General features: G+C 42.1%; 1 protein-coding gene across 2 annotated transcripts in view; it reads right to left on the bottom strand.

Moving 5' to 3' along the window:
• Positions 1–1,262: 1,262 nt before the first annotated feature.
• IRF2 (interferon regulatory factor 2) overlaps positions 1,263–22,790 on the bottom strand; it is a 57,390-nt gene continuing 35,862 nt past the window's right edge. For both annotated transcript variants that reach the window (XM_066573474.1, XM_066573475.1), the window contains exons 3-9: positions 21,108–21,207; positions 20,254–20,430; positions 11,058–11,104; positions 10,059–10,176; positions 7,936–8,097; positions 5,120–5,160; positions 1,263–2,630 (exon numbers count right to left, since the gene is read on the bottom strand). In XM_066573474.1, the coding sequence (XP_066429571.1) occupies positions 2,319–2,630; positions 5,120–5,160; positions 7,936–8,097; positions 10,059–10,176; positions 11,058–11,104; positions 20,254–20,430; positions 21,108–21,207 (957 nt within the window). In that variant the 3' untranslated portion in view covers positions 1,263–2,318. The remainder of the gene's footprint in view (positions 2,631–5,119; positions 5,161–7,935; positions 8,098–10,058; positions 10,177–11,057; positions 11,105–20,253; positions 20,431–21,107; positions 21,208–22,790) is intronic.

The following is a 22,790-nucleotide window of genomic DNA, read 5'->3' as shown; positions in this document are numbered from 1 at the left end:
GCGTTTGGTTGAAGATGACACAAACACATCACACAGGCAATGATAGGGACTGTTACAACCATCCAACAGTGCATAAGCATAAGCGGTGTAAGCTAAACTTTAACCATACGTTGCCCAGTTAACAGTTACATTTTACGATTACCCTTCATAGCTATGTCAGAACCATCTATCTCATGAATAAATCTGTACTATGTAAATGCGTTAAAGGCATTTCCCTCAACAACACTATGATCTAGAACACTTTCCTAGGATACATTTGTATTATACCAGAAAATCACTATATGTGCGTTTGAGTTGGCTAGTGAGGGAGAACAAGCACACATCATTTATGACATTGGGCCTAGGATTTAGTTCGGCTAGGTCCACACCTGTGTTAAAAAAAAAGTCCATGTTATGTTTGAAAATAGCTGCCGTTTTTTCATACTTGTGCAGTTCTATACGACCTCCATATTCGGCCCATGTGTCAGTTTTTATTCTCTAACACGCCTAATTCTTTTTTTTTCTGCATCTTTAAAAGAAAAAAAAAAGATCTGTGTGCAGTCTGTCTTTTTTTCCCTCTCCCCCCATTGACTTGAGTGGGCAAGTCTCATCTGTAAAATGGATCAGGATGGTGCTGGAGATGATTTTTTGTCATGCAGCCTGTGACCATTTGAACAGTAGTGTTTTGCACCATATGGGTCTGTATGCGGTCCATGTTTAGTCTGGGTTTTTTGTTTTTTTTTGTTTTTTTTATGCGGCCAACACTTGGATGAAAAAAAACCCCACATTCTATGCAGTCTTCCTAAATAAACCATATCGAACGTGACATTTTTCCCAAATTTGCCAATTAACGTATCCATATCCCTTACAAGTGACACACTAAGTCTTCTCACCAGGGCACATTAGGGCAGTTTCAGAGGAGCGTATTGTAACATGTCCATAATATGGATGTGTTAGAGAGGACATCGCAATCTCATGTCATCAGTATCTGCCTTTTCATTTTTTTTCAAATGATTCCAATTTTAAAATTGTTGGTTTTTCAAAAACTAGAATGAGAAATTGCCTATACTTGCATCATCTGCTAGAATAGTGCAGCCCTTGGACGAGAATATCTGCATAGGTTGGAGAAATTTCACATCTGACTGTTAAAGCATTCGATTTTACACTTTTTTCCCCTACCATTTGTAATGCATGAGAACATGCAAGTCGCTCTTCTTTCACACCTCATTCAGATTTGCAAAGGCATAAAAAAACAAAACTAAAAAACTGCAAAAAAGCTAAAGAACTGCAAATAATATTTATTTTTCAATCCACAGGATAATTTGCATTCTACATATTAAATCAATAAATCAGTTTCATGTTAGGAAACAAAAAGTTAGGAAATGTGCCTGAAAATTGGACATTCTGCTAACAAACAGGAAACTGAATCATAAAATAAATCTGTTGTATAAAAAGATTTTTTTTAAAAAAACAACAATTATATTCATTTTAGATTTACTTCAAATTAAATATTCCCTGTATAAAACAATAAAAAAAACTTTGGGAGAGACTTGTTATATTTTTTTTCTAATTTGCATAATATTAATATTAAAGTCTGAAAGGAGGCTGTAAGAACTGTGAAGAGCCCTACATTCCTACTGTACCTCTGGTAGGAGCAAATTCACAAGATAAGCTTTATTTTAATAATTATTTCAATCATAAAACCTGTAGTCTTAATTTACAGTACACAAGCTACTCAGTAGCAGGCCGTTGCCTCTTTGCTTTGCCTTTATGAATAATCATGGGGCCTCGTGTACGAAGTCCTTGGCAAAAAATCTCTGTTGCCCATTGCTACAATCAACTTTTTGACTGAGTAATCTTATACGACGCCCCTGATCCAACCAACCAGGACTATGAAGGCCTGTGGCGAAACAGACTTTACAGCAGTACTATGGACAGCCATGTTTTCCGTGTAAGTGCTTGTTTTTAAGGTGCACAAGCAAAATGCAAATGTGCTAAAACGGCTGCATATAATATACATATTTACAATATAGATTTATGTTTTTGTTTTTTGTTTTTTAAAGAAAATGAATATAGTTTATCGATATCTAAGGCCATTGTTATGATGACTCGCAGTCTTGGTCCTGTTTTCGGTTTGTCTTTTAGACCTTTTTGCAGGCCTTACTCCTGAGAAAACCTTAAGTATCCACAACCACTTACATCACTCACTGATGATCTTTCAACTAAACAGCACCAAAGGCAGACAAATGTGAATTAAATACTATGACACTATTTTTTTTTCTCTCCCAGACAAAGATAAAAAACAAACAAAAAAAAACTATTCACAACACAAGTCCTTGTTAGAACGTCTTGAGTCTCGGCTGAGTTACATCTGAGGTTTTCTTAATAACAGTAGCTCTGGTTTCATGGTCTTTCCGACTGCTGGTTAATGTTGTGATGTTGGTTGCCTGTGTATAAGGGTTACCTTCTGGGAAAACTGGCCATGATGCGTTATAGGGCATGGGACAGTTCTCCTCTTTTATAGTGACCTGGAGGTCTGGTTTGTTGGACGTTACAAATGTTGCCATGCCAGGGAGATTGTACAAAGCTCTGGGGCTTGTTGTCCGTACACATTCTTTATTTTCAACAATCTTCCAACTCTGGACTCGACTCTTTAAAAAAAAAAAAAAAAAAAGAAAAGAAAAAAGTATGTTAGTATGGATATCAAAAAGGGGGAAAATTCAGTTAGTGCTATTCCTCAACAATACATCATATAGTAATACTACAGGGATGCTGTATTTCAAACCTTTAAAAAATTGGCAAATATGAAGATCTGAAGGTTGAAATACGGCGTCTCAGGCACAAGTCGGCAGCGGTGGCCTCAGTGGGGATTGGCGAACTGGGGGCCAAGCTTAAAGACCTTGACCGGCACTTGAAACAACTCAATAGTGACAAAATTAGGATCGGTCATTTCACCCCGATACGATATATAATGTCATGCCAGGTGCCTGGGTGGTTTCCGATGCGTTATGAAGATGAACTACCAAGCTGTGATCTCCTGCTTGTGTTTTACTGATTTTTGTGTAGAAGAATAATGATATGGCAGTTATACCTACTTTGTATATAGGTAAAGTCCCCTGGTGACTGATTCCTTGGGTAATGTTACCCAAGGCAGACTGTTTTTGTGGGGTGGTTTGCTATTGCCTTCCCCAATCATCTTTTTACCTCCCAGCAAGGTTGAGGCCTACCTCAACCACACATATACATTTATATATATTTTTTTTTTTTAAGGGCTAACATACTGAAAGTTATTTCACTGACCGGTGCCTATGGAACATAGTATTGTGTTTTACTAAAAGCATTTGCGAATAGCTTTCATTTCCACCTCCACTATCTTGACTTTCTTCATGTGAACTGTATGAAGGCCTATGAAATAATGTGTCCACTCTAGGATGTATGTAGCACACTCCATAACTAAGTCACCTGCATTTCACTTGAGCCCGGCTTTCCTTCCTCCTCCCAAAGCAAACAGCTGTGTCAGTAAATATTAACCTATCACATTAACCAGTTCAGGGTCTCAGGCTGTAAAAAAACTGATACTAAGCGGTTCATCTACTTTAATGAGATAAAAGTGATATACCGCATTATGAAGGGTTTTTTATCATCTGTTTTATTATTTCTAACAGAATGCTAAATGTTTTTATGAGACATATACACTATGTGATCCTGAGGGCTCATGCACAGGGCCATATTCTGGATGTGTGTTGTAGAGATAGCATGGCAGGGACAATACCACGCATGTCACCACTACACACTGAATAGGAAACCACTGGGTAACACTGGATATCCAGTGATGATTACCCATTCAGTGTGTAAAAGGATTTGGGGATTTTAGTTAACTGTAAGCTTAACTGGAGCAAGCAGAGTCAGGCAGCTGCTGCCAAGGCAAATAGGATCATGTGGGGGCATCAAAAGAGGTCTAGGGGCACATGACGAGAACATTGTTCTACCGCTCTACAAGTCATTGGTCAGACCACACATGGAATATTGCGTACAGTTTGGGGCACCAGTACTCAAGAAGGACATATCAGAGCTTGAGCGGGTACAAAGGTGGGCAACTAAAGTAATGGAATGGGTGGACTACAATACCCAGAGAGGGTATCAAAATTAGGATTATTTAGTTTAGAAAAAGGACAGCTGAGGGGTGACCTAATAACTATGTATAAATATATCAGGGGGCAATACAGAGATCTCTCACATGATCTGCTTACACAAAGAACTGTGACTGTAACTGTGTCTAGAGGAAAGAACATCTCTACACAGTCATAGAAAGGGATTCTTTACTGTAAGAGCAGTGAGACTATAGAACTCTCTGCCTGAGGACGTGCTGATAGAGAACTCACTAAAAGAGTTCAAGAGGGGCCTGGATGTCTTTCTTCAGCAATACAATATTATAGATTAACATTAATAACTTCAGAAGGGTTGGTGATCCAGGGATTATTCCAATTGCCAAATTAGCATTATCCTAATAAGACTAGAAGGCTTTATTCATCCTAACTACCTTGTGTAAGGTAAAAAACACCTTGGCAAAACTGCACACATTTTTGCAGCATTTTTTGATGCAGCTGAGGTTTTGATGCGGCTTTTATGATGAATACATTCAAATCGTTGCAAGAACACATGTGGTTTTGGCATTGCCATTTTTACCGCACCCCAAGTGCCCTGTATGAATACAGCCTGAAAAGTTTGCTACCTTATGCAAAACAAATTATCAGTTGCAAAAAGGGAGCACCCAACAAATTTTGGATGCGTTTGCGGTATTCTTTTTCCCCTTAGGCCCTGAACACTGTATCATTCATGCCACGAATGCTCACATGTGCTGTTCAACAGGATCCTGGCAGCTGCTGATGTGTATTCAACTGTGCAATGAATAGAAGGTAACCGTGTACACATTGTTTCACTGTGTACAGAGAGGTTTTAACTAGCCAATGTTTCGTTGTGATGACAGTCTTTTGTATAAGCCTTCCCCATAGACACACATACTCAGTTGACATGTTTATTATGGGGGCTACAGCATGCATGGAATGAACAATGAGGAGATTGACAAATACATCACTTACACTCCTACATACAAGCTTATGAACATATAAGGCACACTCACCGAACCCTCATCATCACTGGGCACGCTGTCGGTTTCACTTTCTACCGAGTAAAAGAGAAAATTAAATTTAAAAACCATGCAGTGCATTAATATCTGTATGAGGTACTGCGCTTTATTATAATGTGACTGTACATAAATAACAAACATCAGGGATTACCAGATGCACGGTAGCAGAGCCGCCCATACATATTGTTTTGAGGCTTTGCACTGATAAACTAATGTGGATTAGTACTGGCAACTCATGCCTTTCATTGTCCAAGTAAGGCCTGTGTGAATGTAGCCTAAAAGGCAACTAATTTAGGGTGGCTCTACGTGGGACAACTATCATGCAAATAGTCGCTGAATACAGTGAATATAAGCAACAGATCTTCAGTTTAAACATACATTCTGACTTCAGCGACCCGGTTTGTAGGCATGTCAATAGTCACTTTGTTTTAGCTCACCTACAAATAGCCGCTAGTTAATTAATTATCATCTGGTGTAAACAGATGATAAGTAACTTTGCAGAGAGCTGTGTGCTTGGTCGGTGCCTTCCACCGAATGCCGATTGGTTCTCACATTTTTCTGAACATTTTGCCCTCCCACTTAACACTCATTAGCTCCCATAAGTACGTGCGAGTGACCCGTTACTACGGTTTCCGGCTGGTTTTGGTCCAACGAAAGAGCAGCAGGAAGTTTAACTCAAAAACCGCTCACATGTATTTATGTGTCTTTAGTGAACTCGCCAACCAACAAATTTACGTTAGGGAGAGCTTGAAGTTTCAAATACATGCCCGCCAAAGGGCATCATGCCCCAAACTAGTCGATTTCAGCCCGTGTAAATGTTCTAAACAACTGTTTCAGTGTTCACAAAATGTAACAAGTGAACAACATTTACTTTGTGTAAAAGCACACAAATAGAGTTGAGCGAACATACTCTGGCGAACTTGATACTCGTTCGAGTGTTAGCGTACTCGATGGTGCTCGTTACTCGAGCGAGCATCAAATCACGTTTGACCCCGCCCCAGCTTTTGGCTCCTCCCCGCTGTGACGTGCCTGTTTTGGCCCCTCCCTGCCACAACGCAGCGCGCGTCATCTGAAAATTTTGGGTCGGGAGGGAGAGGGGGAGGGACCAAGAAAGAAAGAAAAAAAAAAAAGCTCGGTACCCGGCGTTCCACATACAAAAATGCTCGAGTCTCCCATTGTAGTCAATGGGGTTCGTTACTCAAGTAGAGCTCTTGAATTTTACGAAAAGCTCGACTTGAATAACGCGGACCCGAGCATTTGGGTGCTTGCTCATCTTTACACACAAACAGTCATTGATACGCTTTAGCGACTATTTCGAGTGACTACTCAGACGATAGCTGTCCCATGTAAAGCCCCCCTAACAATTCTGGATTTTTCCTTGATCATCTGTGAAATGAACAATGTCAGACAAATTAATGGCACCTCATGTCGTTTAGCAAGTATCACAATACTTAAACAAGGTAGCCCCATAGCGTTAAATGCCAAATTCAACCACATCTATATAACATAGCGCCATTACGCCTGCATTAGTGTCATGGAGCTATATTACTGCCTATGGACTACTGCATGGATATTACATTGTAGTGATAAGTGTCAGTCTTGCTCTTCTCTTTCAGTAAACAGATCTGTTACAGTAGCACAGAAGTCAGCACAATGGTGGGTTGAACATCACCTAGATAAATCAATTTGTGCTCTCGGAGGTCTAGTTTAGCATGACAGATGCTCAGCTGGTTACCATGGTGCAAGAGGAGAATTCCCCATTAAATAGGCCATAAATCTCAGAAGAGCAGAGGAAACAGCCCCAGCAGAGACCGTCACTAAACGCCATTCTTCAATTCTACTACATGAGAACGCAGAGCTGTAAATGAAGAATCTGTAACACTCATTCATAGCATCTGTCCCCTTGTGGGAGAGAGGGATCCATCAGGCTTTATGGCCCATGTGTGACTGCAACGTATGCACAAAGAGTATATCTCCCTACAAGGTAGGAAAAAGTCACCTGTAAAAGGTAAGTACCCGAGTTGTCCTCTTGTGATCATCTAATAAATGTTGGAATTCCAAAGGTGACTAACAACAGACAATACTGTTCCAAGCGCAGTTGTCACTCATCTCTCTATAACACTGGAATTATTTTTTTTCTTTACCTTTTAACAATAGTTTTTATAGAGTTTCTGGAACGAAGTTTCTCCACGCCTTCTTACAATTGGGCAGTTGAGGCATTTAGTATATCAAGCAGGAAGTTTGGGGAAAACACTTTCATGTCTCCACCCTGTAGATATAACTTTACTTGAAAGGGTTTTCTCACTCCAGAAAAAAATAAAATAAAATTCTCCTCTCTGGTAGTGTCCGCAATGGGTATACAAATCCTCCTAAGTACCCTTTTCATGTCCTTTTGCCATCCCTTCAGTATAGCTGGATTTTCTGTCACACACCCGATTTTTTTGTTGTGGTCCAAGACTTTTGGCAACATCACTTCCGTTTCTAGCTTTGGTCAATTACCATTAGTAGTAGTGCTGGCTTCTATGCCAAAGCTACTTTCACCCACTACACCGTCCCAAACCCTTCACCCACAGGCAGGATGGGATGGCAAGAGATAGAATGCCAAATAGAGCATCTAGCTGGGCAATGAACGCTATGTCACTAGTTACATGGCATACACTGACCAAGCCAGAACAACGGAAAGAAGATGATGTACATGATGGGACTTGGAAACACAAAAACCAAGGAGCATCCAAGTCGCGTGACTGTATCTTGGATTTCCAGAAAGACAAAAAGGCTAGTAGAGGACACTGTACGTGAAAATCTCTCACCTGCGCACGAAGAAGCTGGTGATATCTGCAGAGGGTAATGTTGTGCCCGAAGAGTTGGCTGATCATCGCTTTCTGTCATCACTTCAACAACCTGGCAAACGTCTGGGGGATTGGAGACAATCAAATCTTCCACCATATTAGTGTTGTACGTCGGGCCATCAACTACAGTGAAAAATTAGATATTAGAACAAGGATGGTAGTAAAACTTACACTGAACGGTCACTTTATTAGAGACACCCATCTAGTAGCGCACTGGACCTCCTTTGGCAGCAATTGGTTGTAAAATGGATTCTACTAGGTGTTGAAATCCTTCTGCAGGAATATTAACACGGACAGAATAACCTCTTAGAATTTCCACACATTAGATGGAGGCTCTGAGCAGATGACAGAAAGGGTTCATCAATTCATGCTGCCTGCACCAAATCCTGGCCTCCCCATCAGCATGATGCAACAGAAACCTTTTTGCCAACTGGATTCTTGTCTTTTCGTTTCTCTAATAGGCAGCACCGGCATTGAACTAGTCATATACTAGTTATAGACCACCGGTGTCTAATTTTCAATAGCTTCTCTATAAACTCCTCTGACATTTGTCAGAGGAAGATAATCTGGTGGCTCTTATGAACATTAGATAATTAGTATGTTCAATTGATGTACATCTAATGGTGTAAGGCCAGCTTTAGGTTCAAGCAGTTATACATTTTGAGAGAGTCAGTTTTAACCCTTTCCGATCCACTGTCTGATGTCTGAAGACATTATGATTTAAGGATGCACAGGTCTGATGTCGGAAGACGGCCGTCGGGGTTCTCTTACTGTATATTGCCAGCCTCTCTACTGTCGAAGCCTATCACACGTGCCACCTCATGCAGTACTGGCTTTAGCCAGCATATAGCACCGTTGTATAATGGCAGAAAAAGAGTAAGCCCCCTAGGAAAACCAGGATACAAATTGGATCGAAAAGGGTTAAAGGACTCTTTTTGTTCGGATGCATTTTTTCCTCTTATTGGCATGTACAGGACTTAGTGACATGACAGAACTAGTGGTGGCTTGGTAAACAGTGTGCACCCTTATTACAGAGACCTCTCTTTAAAATGATGTAGTATAATAATAATACACTGTGACATTAAAACCACTCATTGGGATTGTCAACCCTTTATGGACTTTGTTCCACCTGACATTGAAAGGGCTTTGTTAAAACATGCCACCTGCTATAAAGTTGTCACTGAACATTTAGTGTTCTTAAAAGCAACAACTTCCCCAATTGAATCAGAGTTGCGGTCACTTCCCTGGGGAATACAATCCTGGAGGAAGTGTATATGCAGTACTGTGTTACAATATACCATGGGGCTGTATTTTGTCCCATGAAAAATCATCTCTAAGGGCTCGGTCAGATGAGCGTGGTTTACTTGCTACTACAGCAGCGAGAAAACAGTGCTACTATAGGAACTAATAGGTTGGACGCTTTTTAGAAGCGCAGAATCTGTGCTTCCAACAAAGAAAGGACAGCGAGTGCCTGTCAGCTTTGTGGTGCAGCGTGCTTTCCATAGACTCCTATGGGAGCCGTGAAAGCACGTAGCCCACACCACAGATCATGTGACCAGCCTGCTTCACAGAGCTAGAAGCAGCCCGTTCACGTGATCTTTTCAGGGTTGTTAGCAGCATGGTTTACATGTTACTTAGCAGCAAGTAAACAATGCTCGTCTGACTGAGCCCCAAGGGTGTATTTACACAGAAGAGTGAGATACCTGTCTGAGAAAATTGGACCAATAGTGCATTTGTAAAACTGCCAAAAATCGCATGTTGTTCCAATAGGAAAAATAGGGGAAAAAAACGCCTTGCACTCCCATGAAAATTGTATTTATATGTGAGTGCAATGCAATTTTTTGGCTCCAGTAGGACATCTTGTACAGAATTGCTTACGGAAAACAGGTGAGGGTGCTGCCCTTTTTTTTATCTTATCCCATGCCCAGATGGTAAATACTGCTTTTTTTGTAATGCCACCCCTCTTTAACTTTAATAATGGATGACCAATCTAGAGGACAAAGTAAAAAAAAAAAAGCCTAAACAAAGGATTCCATGCTCATTTCATTTTTTATCTCCCATAAACAGGCGTGTGGGATACCTACCTGGGATATTTACAGTACTGTCCACCTCTGCTTTTATTGCTGAGCACATGATTGTAATTGGATAGGTAACTGTATACGCCCCATTCATGGATGGCACCGCTGTCTGGCTTGCTTCATCCTGTATCAAACACAAATACTGAATAACTGCATGTACTCAGGCCTACTGGAACATACTAACAGATGACAGTATACATTCGGTCACGTGGATTATGTATTTTAGTAAGCCTGATATCACGCAGACACATTTTTGGCCATAAAGAGAGCCTTGCAGACATGAAAGAACCTCAAGTTGTATGAAAACTACTATAATACCCTCAGCCCGCACCAATGAATCATAGTGAAACTCCACATCTGAAAACAAGTTTCACATGCAGTACGTCCCTTAAAGAGATACTTTATCCATACGTATAACATAACACTAAATGGGAAAACCCTGTAACAGAGCGCACAATCTGTCGTTATGCTCTATCTGGGTCTACTTGACTAGCAAACTCTTTAGTAATATTACCCCCCTATAGTTCTGCCCCAGATGTAGAAGAAGAGTAATAATGTTACTGAACATTTTAGCCAAGTCAAAGTGCACAATTACCTTTTAATATATTGTTACAGAGGGTTCACACTTTCATTGGGATAAATAAAACAGGGTTCCAATAGCAAAAATCCAATTAGGGTACCCCATGGTGCAAGTCGCCACCACCATAACCCCCTTTTGCAGCCTTTATAAGATGAAGCATGATCCTGTGGATAGGAGATAACTTGAAATTTGGGTACAACCCCTTTAACACTACTTAAATCTCATGGACCCTTTATTTTAAAGCAGGTCCCAGGATCATATGACAGTCTAGGGGCAGTAAAAGATCCTATAGTGGGCCAAACCCTGCAGCAAACATATCTCTATGGGAGACATAGTAGCCAGAGGTGCTGCCTTCATGATACAAATGCCATCAAGTGTTTTAATATTTTATCTTTTAAGAAGCTTCAAGCAAAGGAAATACACACCTTCTCTTGTTTTATCTTTTCCTCTTTTTCTGCTTTTGCTCTTTTTCCTGAAATAAAAAAAAAATATATATTTATAATAAATATATATATACACACACACACACCAAAAAAAAAAAAAAATATATATATATATATACATACACACATACACACACACACACACACACACACTACCGTTCAAAAGTTTGGGGTCACATTGAAATGTCCTTATTTTTGAAGGAAAAGCACTGTACTTTTCAATGAAGATAACTTTAAACTAGTCCTAACTTTAAACAAATGCACTCTATACATTGCTAATGTGGTAAATGACTATTCTAGCTGCAAATGTCTGGTTTTTTGTGCAATATCTACAAAGGTGAATAGAGGCCCATTTCCAGCAACTATCACTCCAGTGTTCTAATGGTACAATGTGTTTGCTCATTGGCTCAGAAGGCTAATTGATGATTAGAAAACCCTTCTGCAATCATGTTCACACATCTGAAAACAGTCTAGCTCGTTACAGAAGCTACAAAACTGACCTTCCTGTGAGCAGATTGAGTTTCTGGAGCATCACATTTGTGGGGTCAATTAAATGCTCAAAATGGCCAGAAAAAGAGAACTTTCATCTGAAACTCGACAGTCTATTCTTGTTCTCAGAAATGAAGGCTATTCCATGCGAGAAATTGCTAAGAAATTGAAGATTTCCTACAACGGTGTGTACTACTCCCTTCAGAGGACAGCACAAACAGGCTCTAACCAGAGTAGAAAAAGAAGTGGGAGGCCGCGTTGCACAACTAAGCAAGAAGATAAGCACATTAGAGTCTCTAGTTTGAGAAACAGACGCCTCACAGGTACCCAACTGGCATCTTCATTAAATAGTACCCGCAAAACACCAGTGTCAACATCTACAGTGAAGAGGCGGCTGCGGGATTTGGGGCTTCAGGGCAGAGTGGCAAAGAAAAAGCCATATCTGAGACTGGCCAATAAAAGAAAAAGATTAAGATGGGCAAAAGAACACAGACATTGGACAGAGGAAGACTGGAAAAAAGTGTTGTGGACGGATGAATCCAAGTTTGAGGTGTTTGGATCACAAAGAAGAACGTTTGTGAGACGCAGAACAAATGAAAAGATGCTGGAAGAATGCCTGACGCCATCTGTTAAGCATGGTGGAGGTAATGTGATGGTCTGGGGTTGCTTTGGTGCTGGTAAGGTGGGAGATTTGTACAGGGTAAAAGGGATTCTGAATAAGGAAGGCTATCACTCCATTTTGCAACGCCATGCCATACCCAGTGGACAGCGCTTGATTGGAACCAATTTCATCCTACAACAGGACAATGACCCTAAACACACCTCCAAATTGTGCAAGAACTATTTACAGCAGAAGCAGGCAGCTGGTATTCTATCGGTAATGGAGTGGCCAGCGCAGTCACCAGATCTGAACCCCATTGAGCTGTTGTGGGAGCAGCTTGACCGTATGGTACGCCAGAAGTGCCCATCCAACCAATCCAACTTGTGGGAGATGCTTCTAGAAGCGTGGGGTGCAATTTCACAAGCTTACCTCAACAAATTAACAGCTAGAATGTCAAAGGTGTGCAATGCTGTAATTGCTGCAAAAGGAGGATTCTTTGACGAAAGCAAAGTTTGATGTAAAAACAATGTTATTTCAAATACAAATCATTATTTCTAACCTTGTCAATGTCTTGACTCTATTTTCTATTCATTTCACAATGCATGGTGGTGAATAAGTGTGACTTTTCATGGAAAACACAAAATTGTTTGGGTGACCCCAAACTTTTGAACAACTAACTAACTAACTAACACACACACTAACACACACACTAACACACACACTAACACACACACTAACACACACACTAACACACACACACACACACACACACACACACACACACACACACACACTTTTTCCCATTAGGGTTGCTATTTATTTACTACACGCCATAATATTAAAAGCACTGACAGGGAAGGTAAAGAGCATTGATTATCTTGTGACAACTGCGTCTGAACAAAGAATGACAGAGAGGAGGCAGCCTATCCGAAATATACTAAACCCGTGATGGCAAGCCTATGACACGCGTGTCAGCACTGACAAGCGTAACCATAGTTGCAGACACGTGGCCGCTGTCAGCCGTTCACCCCGTTAGTGGTAAATACCAGCAGGGACTGCGGCTCGCCTGCCGGTATTCACTAAGCAGCACTGATCCCGGCGCACACCGTGATGTCAGTGTGCAGCCGGGATCCCCCTCCCCTAACGTCTCCTATTACTTGTTTCCGCAGGAGCGTCCGGGGGACATATATTAGCCTTTTAAACCCAACCTCTACTTGAGTCAACCTAAAAAAAAACAATCACCGTGAATCAGCCAAACCAAATAACCAATCACCCTGAATCAGCCAACTCAAATAACCAATCACCGTGAATGAGTAAATCCAAACAACCAATCAGGTTGCGAATGGTATGGAGGTGGGGTGTAAAAGGCTAATATGCGTCTGGGAGAGGAGGCGTCCGGCAGCACACTGACGTCAGTGTGTGCCGGAGATCATCGCTGCTAGCGGCGCACCGGGCAGAGGAGGAGCAGAGCTTCCACGAGGTAGAGTGGGAAAGTATATGGGTCTCAGGGGGCACTATCACTGCTGGGGGCCGCTGTGGGGGGCACAGTCACTGCTGGGGGCTGCTGTGGGGGGCACAGTCACTGCTGGGGGCTGCTGTGGGGGGCCGCTGTCACTGCTGGGGGCTCATCATTACTGAGATAAGTGAGGGGGTGGCTGGGAGAGGCGAGGGCTTGTGCTATGGGTGTTTTGGGTTTATTAAATACAGTTATATATTACAATTATACATTTTTGTTATTTAAACTATTAATATCGCAAATTTATGGTTTTTTTCTCGAAGTGACACACCACCCGAGTTGTGCTCGGTTTTTGGGTGAATTTTGACACACCGAGCTCAAAAGGTTGCCCATCACTGTACTAAACAAAAAAAAATTTTATTAATAAAAAGACATGACATGAATGGGAACTAGTATATTTCTAAATACATCCTCATTTAGTCCTTCATAGATGATGGAGCACCTGCCCCGAAAAAGAGTCATCCCCTCCCTCACTGAAACCTACTCTTGGATAGCCCTAACGTATCCTAATCTATAGGGAAAGGAAGTGGAGTGCAGCAAGGAAAAATAAGGATCTATAAAAAATCTGCACAAAAAACAGAGGACCTTGTACCCATGAGTTGCAATAAATGCTGACAATTCAACCAGATTTGCCACATAAGAAACTATATCAACTCCTCTCTGTGTGTAAATAGGCACTTCTTGATTTGCATGTAATAAGCTGTTGGCACTATCTATAATAATGGAGGAGGCAGTATTACATAGTTAGATGTAAGGGAAGAAACATTTCAGAGCTAAGGAAGTAAAAAGGGATTTTTATAAATGGTCTCATAGTAATCTTAAGGGGAAGTTGCAACAATGAAACACTGTAAAATAAGCAGTAGTTAAGGGAGGTTTCTGGGCAAGTTTTATTAATGACCTATTCATAGGATAAGTCATCAATAGTTGATCTTCTGGGTTCCGCCTCTTGGGACTCCGACCGATCAGCTGTTCTGGCACCCACTGCCAGCGCCGCTACACAGTGTATGTAGCAGAAGCATATAGTTTGGAGCCCTGTGCAGTGAATGGTGCAGGTAATTACAGGTGCAGCTGTCACTGATTTTAATGTTCACTGTTTATGTTATTAGAATATCAATGAGATATACAGACAATCACATTTGTCATGAAACAACTCTTCAATAAGAAAAAGAATATAAATTTTAGTAGTAAACTAACGTCAACCCAGTACAATATCGCCAGGTATCTAACAGTACCCGCAGTCTCTCCTTTAGGTAATTATCTTATTTCTTCCTTGGGAGTTCCCAAGTCAGATGTATGTGCCCTCTGTCTTGACCTTAATTGACAAACTATAATCGGAAAGCTAGGATATAGGTATTTCTAGGTGCCTGGGGGGGGACCTCTCCCAGCTCCGGCGGTATGATTCATGTCAGCTTTTTAAGGTCCCGACATCGACCTTGTTAGTAGGAAGAGAAGAGAGATAAGAAAAGAGCAGTAGGGGGTAGGCGAAAAAGGGAAGAGTAGAGAGGAGTAGAAGGGGTTATCGGGGGGGGGGGGGGGGAGCACCAGCAGCCCTGTAGGTGGACGGGTGCGTAATCGACCGGCGGCGGCCATCCTAATGTGTATGTTAATAATCCTGTTAAGGTGTAGTGGTTTTGTTTAAGGTTAGAACACACCATTGGCTACCCATGTGTCGAGTTTGGGGGATGTGCGGAAGCTTATCCACGTCGCCCATGTGGCGTAATGGACAGAATAATTAGCATCATCCCTTGCCCTTAGCTCTTCCATGTGCATAATGTCGTCCATGGCTTTTACCCACATTAGGCGTGTAGGGGAGTCACTGATTTTAATGCGAGCTGCGACTGAAATTACTAGCACCAGCCACTACACAAGGGTTGGAGCTAACTGCTTCCACTCCGTACACTGTATTGTGGCATTGCATCGGGCAGCAGTCAGCTGGTCAGCAGGGGTCTCGAGCATCGAACCCGGACCCGCCAGGGGCTTGCTCGTCAAGGCCCATGCTAGATAGGTCATCAATAAAAATTACCCTTGAGCCCCCCCCCCCCTTTTTTTAACTCTTTTTTTTCATTTTACATAATCAAAACAAGTAAACATCAGGGAGGGTGTGTCGAAACACTATATCGTTCCATGTATCATTTTGAAATCAATTTCCCTCCATCTTTCGTTTGTTATAGCCATGTACCCGTTTAAGTAAAATAATGAAGGTACCAGTGTAGCCTTCAGCTTCTTGGAAAAATCCAATAATGTAAGAGATGATGGCACAAACATCTAAGGTGAGTCTTAGGATTGAGGATAGGCATTCTTTGCATCTGTGTCCCATTACTTTATGATCAGGTGGGACTGCCACCAAACCAAAGAATCAAGGGACCGCAAGGCTTGTTAGTGCTGTGTGCCTTTTAATATACTCTTAGCACAGCTGCACTCCCGGCCATGCAGACTCTGCAGATCCAGTGGCGGTCCGGGAGCGCTGCTCTGCAGGGTAAAATTAAACCAGCAGTGTGGCCTCTTTACTCTCAAGATTGGTGGGGAAACCACAGGTTGGACTTCAAAACATCATCAAGTGATATCATATCCTAGGGATACGCCATCACTTTATAACATAAAAATACCCCTCTCATTAAAAAAATTTGGCACATCATATACTAAACTGAGCCCCTATAATGCAACGTTCTCTTCTGTACTGTGAGAGGTAGTTGTGTGTCTTACTGTTCAGCGCTCAGCAGGAAGACTGCACTTCTAAAAATATAGGGCTTGTAGGGCCTGTTTACACCTGCATTACATACAGGGGTTCTGTCTGGCTTTTCATCAAATATCCCCAAAATGTAACCCCTGGACGGAACTATTTCCTGCCATTGATGAAATCTGCGAAACAGAGTCCAGGAAGTCTCCATTTCGTCAAATAACGATTTGTTTGCAGCATTTTATGCTGATGTCCATCCATTTCATCAAAGCAGTGAATGATTTTGTCTGGGTTACATCCTGGGGTTCCGTTTTGGGGATTTTAGATGCAAAGCCCAACTAAACGCCCTGACATAGGGAAAATAGGTGTGAACAGGAGCTTACTGTGACACTGAAGTACTGCAGTCTGCCCAATACTGAATGCAACTCGGCACTGTAAAGCACACTGTAATTTGTGCGCAGTGAAAGGTAAGTAACAAAATGTATTTTCAGAATTACTTAAGAAAGCATTTTGCAAACCTCATTAGAAGAATGAAATAAAAAATGTAATTGGTATGCTGGCCTGGATTAACCCCTTAACGACTGGGCCATAGTGTTTTTACGTCCTGCAGCTGCAGGACGTGTATGGAGGGAGGTAGCGCCGCTATCTCCCTCCATACAGCGCGGGCGTCAGCTGTTTATTACAACTGACACCCGCGGGCAATAGCCGCGCTCGGCCGTTCGGCCGATCGCGGCTATTAACCCTTTAAATGCCGCTGTCAATTCTGACAGCGGCATTTAAATCCCCCGAACACTGTTTGGGGGTCCCGCACGGCCCCCCCGCGGTGAGATCGGGGCATCCGTGCAGGTGTCATGGCAGCCGGGGGCCTAATGAATGGCCCCAGGGCTGCCTTAGCAGACTGCCTATCAAGCCATCCACACAGGGTGGCTTCATAGACTGCCTGTAAAAAAGCAGTATGACGTAATGCGATAGCATTACGTCATACTGCAGGAGCGATCAAAGCATCGCATGTTAAAGTCCCCCAGGGGGACTTCAAAGTAAAGTTAAAAAAAAGGTCAATAAAGTTTTTTAAATTGTAAAAAAAAAAAAAAAAAAAAAAAAGGTATAAAAAAGTTTAAATCACACCCCTTTTGCCATATCTATTATTAAAAAATCTATATCATAAAATAAAAATATGTATTTGATATCGCCGCGTCCGTAAAAGTCCGATCTATCAAAGTAGTGCATTATTTTTTCTGCACGGTGAACGTCGTCCGAAAAAAAAAAATTAAGACCGCCAGAAATGCATTTTTTTAGTTACCCTGTCTCCCAGAAAAAACGCAATAAAAAGCGATCAAAAAGTCGTATGTATTCCAAATTGATACTATCGGAAACTACAGGACATCCCGCAAAAAATGAGCCCTTGCTCAACTACGTCGACGGAAAAATAAAAAAGTTATCGCGCGCACAAAATGACCGCAGAAAATAATTGAAAAAAAATTAATATCTTAAAAAAAAAATACAAGTACTACAGCAAAAACAATACTATATAAGTTTGGTATCGTAGTAATCGTACTGACCCATAGAATAAAAATATCAGGTCGTTTTTGTTGCAGTTTGTGCGTCGTAGAAACAGGACGCACCGAAAGATGGTGGAATGTCGTTTTTTTTTCCATTTCTCTCCGCTAAGAATTTTTTAAAAGTTTTTCAGTACATTATATGGTACAATAAATAGTGCCATTAAAAAATACAACTCATCCCGCAAAAAACAAGCCCTCATACAGCGACGTAGATGGATAAATAAAGGAGCTATGATTTTTTAAAAGGGAGTAGGAAAAAACAAAAATGGAAAAAAGCAAAAAAGCCCGGTCACTAAGGGGTTAAGGCTGGCTTCACACGACCAGATTCCCATTGCGGAATCCATGGTCGGCGCCTAGATGGAGGAGCCACAGCAAATCGCTTGCATTGAAAGGCATGTACCTTCCCCTTTTTTTCCTTCACACTCATGAAAACAGATTGTGTATTCAGCGAGCGGAGGAAAAATTGCAGCATGCTTTATTTTACTGTGGACAGCCTCCATTGAAGTCAGTGGAGGCCGTCCAACCCGCAGCATCACCTAGCATCTGTACAGGAAATACCAAATACATACATATAAAAAAATCCGTACTGTGCATGACTGACGGCGAATGTCTATGGTCATCTGCATTACAGATTTTTCAGGTACGCGGGGGCCACAGGCAGATCCTGCTGCAGGTTCCCGCATGCGTAATCCGACCCGGTCATGTGCATTAATACTTCTGATCATTAGGTTTTCACACGTACATTATGTGTGCCCATATACTAATTAGGCCCTTGTAGCATTCTGGTAGCAAAACTTACACTTAGGGAGGACCAAGAGGAATACAAGAGAGTGTTGGATGATATATTCCAAGTAATGTTCTGCTGCACAGAACAAGTGCCAGCCCTATACACAGTGGCAGATTAAGCAGGCCATAGGCTTCGAATAGTTCACACAAATCGCCCCCCTGCACCCCATGTGCACTGCGACTAGTCAGTGACACCACATTTCTTTGCCCAAAACCACCGCTATGGTAACCCATGCTCGTCTCTGCACATTCTTCCCATCCTTCTGCTATCATCAATACCCCCTCTCAGTTCCCCTGCCAATCCTTTGTACCCAGAGTATTAGTGCTCTCCAGAAAAGTGCCCAAACAGTAATAATTTCCCCCACGACAAGAAGTCCCTCCCCAACACAAGGCAGTAATGCCCACTTCATGCCATGGGTAAATAAAACTCCCACAAAATAAAAGAACCCCTTCAAAGCCCTAACAAAGTAATAGAGCCTCCTCCTTGGAACCAAAGTAATACAGGCACCTGTATGCCCCTATAGTCTACAGCAGGGGTCCCAATTCCAGTCCTCAGCGACCTCCAACAGGTTATATATTTTCAGGATATCCTATAGTAAGAACACCTGTGACAATGTCTGAAGCACTGATAATAATTACATCACTATTGTAACACTGAGGAAATCCTGAAAACATGACCTGTGGGGGATCCCCCGAGGACTGGAGTTGGGGGAACACTGCTCTAGAATATCCTGAAAACATGACCTGTTGGGGGTCCCTGAGGACTAGAGTTGAGGAACACTGGTCTACAGCCACTGCATAGTCACTCACACAAAAGAAGCTCTATATATCAGATGAAGCACCCGTACATAGCCCTGCTTTAACCTGTGCTGTACTGAGAGCAGGAGAGGGCAAGGCGTGGGCTACATACAGGGTGCAGTGTAACTAGGTTGCAGTATCTGGAATACAGCTTCTTTGTGAAAGTGACCGATAGCCTGTAAAGTTAGTGGGGTGGTTTGAGAGGCCAGGGGTCCCCCGGGAGGCCACCCAAACCACTCCTATTAAAATCAGTCTCTACCTATACGTCAGAGATATTATATACCTACCCTGATCTTTAAAGACTCCATCAACGCCCTTGCTAAACAGATTGAGACTTTTTCCTTGCACAGATATGGCTGCGAGGAAATACCCGCAGACCTTGCACCACAGCAGAAAGGAGCTGATCTCAGTTTTTCTACCTTTATTTCCCTAAGACAATAATGAAGATCTTTGGACGACGCCAGGGTTTATGCATTAGGCTCTTTTGTGTAAGGAACAGTGTAGACATTAAAATCTCAATTAATGGTGATCACAACACAACAATAGTTCCAGACAGGGAAAAACCTTGGTAAGAAATCACACTGTAGTCATAAGGTCACTTGTGACTTTTTTGCCTCACAGGGAACAGTTAAGTTTGTGACCTCTAATCTTCCATTATTCTCCCAATTTCATGTCTGTGGAGACACGCAGAGGAGTTTCTCTGTTGGTCAGTTTGGTAAAAGATTACAGATAGGAGCAAAATAAAGTCAAACCTCTTTTTGCTGGTCTTTCTGCAACTGGTATCATCCTGTACACTCGGAAGGCATTGTTTCCTTTCTTCATACTTTTATCCTTCACCTCCTCTATATCTGGCAAGGAGTTCATCGCACATCTGAAGTTTGCCTTCCATGTCTTCGGGTCTGCTTTATCTACCCCAGGTTGATATTTTCCTAAAAACACAAAATAAAACATGCCTCATAGTTTGTAGTCCACTTAAAAGCTATGTACACCTTTGCACTCTTTTCATTTCTCTTTTAACCATTGTGTCTTTGAAAGTGAAGACTTTTTGTAATTGGTTTTCGTTAAAAATTTCTAAATTTCTTGCTTGCACTGCAGATTGGAGGAATTGACAGCTTCTCTCTTAGCCTGCTCCCTTGTTGTGAATGTGCAATCACTGACTTTCTACAGAGCTATTAAAGAGGGCTCTATGACAGGGTCTGTGGAGTAAAGGAGAGCAGAAGGACAGAGAAAAGTACTATTACAAAGGGCTATACTCAACTCTGGGTGAATTATTTTGCTGTAATCAGCAGTGAAGGGGAGCAGACCAGCAGCTACTTGGAGAGAGGATGAGATAGCTGTGTAGTATTGAGTGGGTGTGGTTATACTACATTGCCTCTGAAAAAGAAGAGGGGAGGAGGAGCTGAGCATGTGCATGTACATGAGACAGATCAGCTGATCAGTACTGGAAAGGGGAAGTTTCTAAAATGTGTTTTAATGCAGGAGAGCTTTCTAAATGCATGAGAAGGAAAACTCAAAGCAAAAAAACCCAGATAAGATATGTGTGTGTTGATTTTTCATGCAAGGTTTCCATGACCTTTAAGTGCAGAGAAGTGTCCATGCTCAATACCTGTATGAATTGCCCAATTTCTAAATAACGGAGCATCCTTCTCCACATCCCATCCATGTCGAGCTGCATGCATCCATGGAATCTGAAATATCTTCTTCTCCTGAAAGTAGAAATAACAATGCGTAAATGCTTCAATCCTTAGAAATCATGCATATTTTTTTTACTCAACCATGATTATCTAATCTATCCCTGGAGATAACTAGAAGAATGAATGCAACTAAATAGAAACTCACAACATATTATCAGAATCAGATTTTAAAAAAAGCTCACAAGTTTGCAGAAAAATTTTCAAATCCAAAATAGAGCATAGAGGTGTCCAAAATGGATAGAATGTTGAAAGGTAGAAACGTCGCTGCTGGGCTCATGCCATGAGCTAAAATAAAAGTCTGCTGACTACATCATTCTGCTGTCTGGAGTGCTGCCTTTACATGCTACCAATGGACTACGTTTAGAACTTGGGATTCGGTTCCTTGAGGCGTGCACTGACTCTATACCTCCAATACTCCCACCAATTATATTGGTTTCAGTGAGTGCTCCTGATCGTATTCTACTGGCTTCTTGTTACTTATTAATGTTTTGTCTACTTTCCCCTTTTAGTAAGTGGTCCTCGATATAAGTGTAAGGTGTTCTTGTACACTACTGTTGATACTCTGTAACCTCCTGTGAATTACCACTAAATGCTGGGTTGCCACTGTACCTAAAGGGGTTCTGTCATTTAAAAAAAAATAAAAAATAAATACTTTATTTTCCTCCCCAGGCAGTCTACTTACCGCACCTTCTCCTCGCTGGTTTTCTCTTGACTCCTGCACTTTCCCTGGTTCACCTTACTACCAGCCGGCCGATTCTTTGTCTTCCGGTGACAAAGTATCCATTAGCTGCAGTCTTCTTCCTGCAGGTCAATGTATGCTACATCATAGTGACTAAGGCCTCAAGTCCACGGGGACAGATCCGCAGTGAATCACCCACAAGCGTGATCCGTGCCCCATAGGGATGCATTGGATACTTGCAGGTAATTAAATACCTGCGGATGTCATTTTCCCGAGGCGCGGACTGCATGTGCGGGAAAACACCTGCAGCATGCTCCATTTTAGTGCGGGTCTCCCGCAGACTTCTATTGCAGCCTATGGAAGCTGTCCGGATCCGCGGCACACCTGCAGCGCAATTCCTGCTCTCCGGCGCAGGAGAGCAGGAGTTTAAAAAAAACAAAACAAAAAAAAAGGAGAACATGGCGCATGCGCGCAGCATGCTGCCGGCGTGCCGAGCACATCCGCCGGGCCGAAGAAAGAAGATCTAGCCGCAACAGAGGGCAGATCCGCAGCGTCTGGACAGGTAAGTAATACTTCTTTTTAGGCCTCATGTCCACGGGAAAGGAGGGACCCGCTGCGGGATTCTGCATGGAGAATCCGCGGCGGGCCTGATTTTCCCCGTGGACATGAGGCCTTAATGTTCACTGCCTAGCAGGAAGCGCCAGATGCTGTGTTGGGCTAATGGAGGCTACGTCACTATGAGGTAGTGTACATTGACCTGCAGGAAGAAGAAAGCAGCTGCATAACAGGAAGAAGAATCTGAACGGCTTGCAGTTATCGCTTTTTATTGTGTTTTTTCTTAGAGAAAGTGTGACCAAAAAACTGGATTTCTGGCATTGTTTTTTTTTTTCCTGACGACGTTCATTGTGTGGGGTAA

The sequence above is a fragment of the Eleutherodactylus coqui genome, chromosome 7, assembly GCF_035609145.1.
Source record: "Eleutherodactylus coqui strain aEleCoq1 chromosome 7, aEleCoq1.hap1, whole genome shotgun sequence".
Taxonomy (NCBI): domain Eukaryota; kingdom Metazoa; phylum Chordata; class Amphibia; order Anura; family Eleutherodactylidae; genus Eleutherodactylus; species Eleutherodactylus coqui.
The sequence above is the reverse complement of the archived record's forward strand: the minus strand, read 5'-3'. Positions and strand labels throughout refer to the sequence as shown.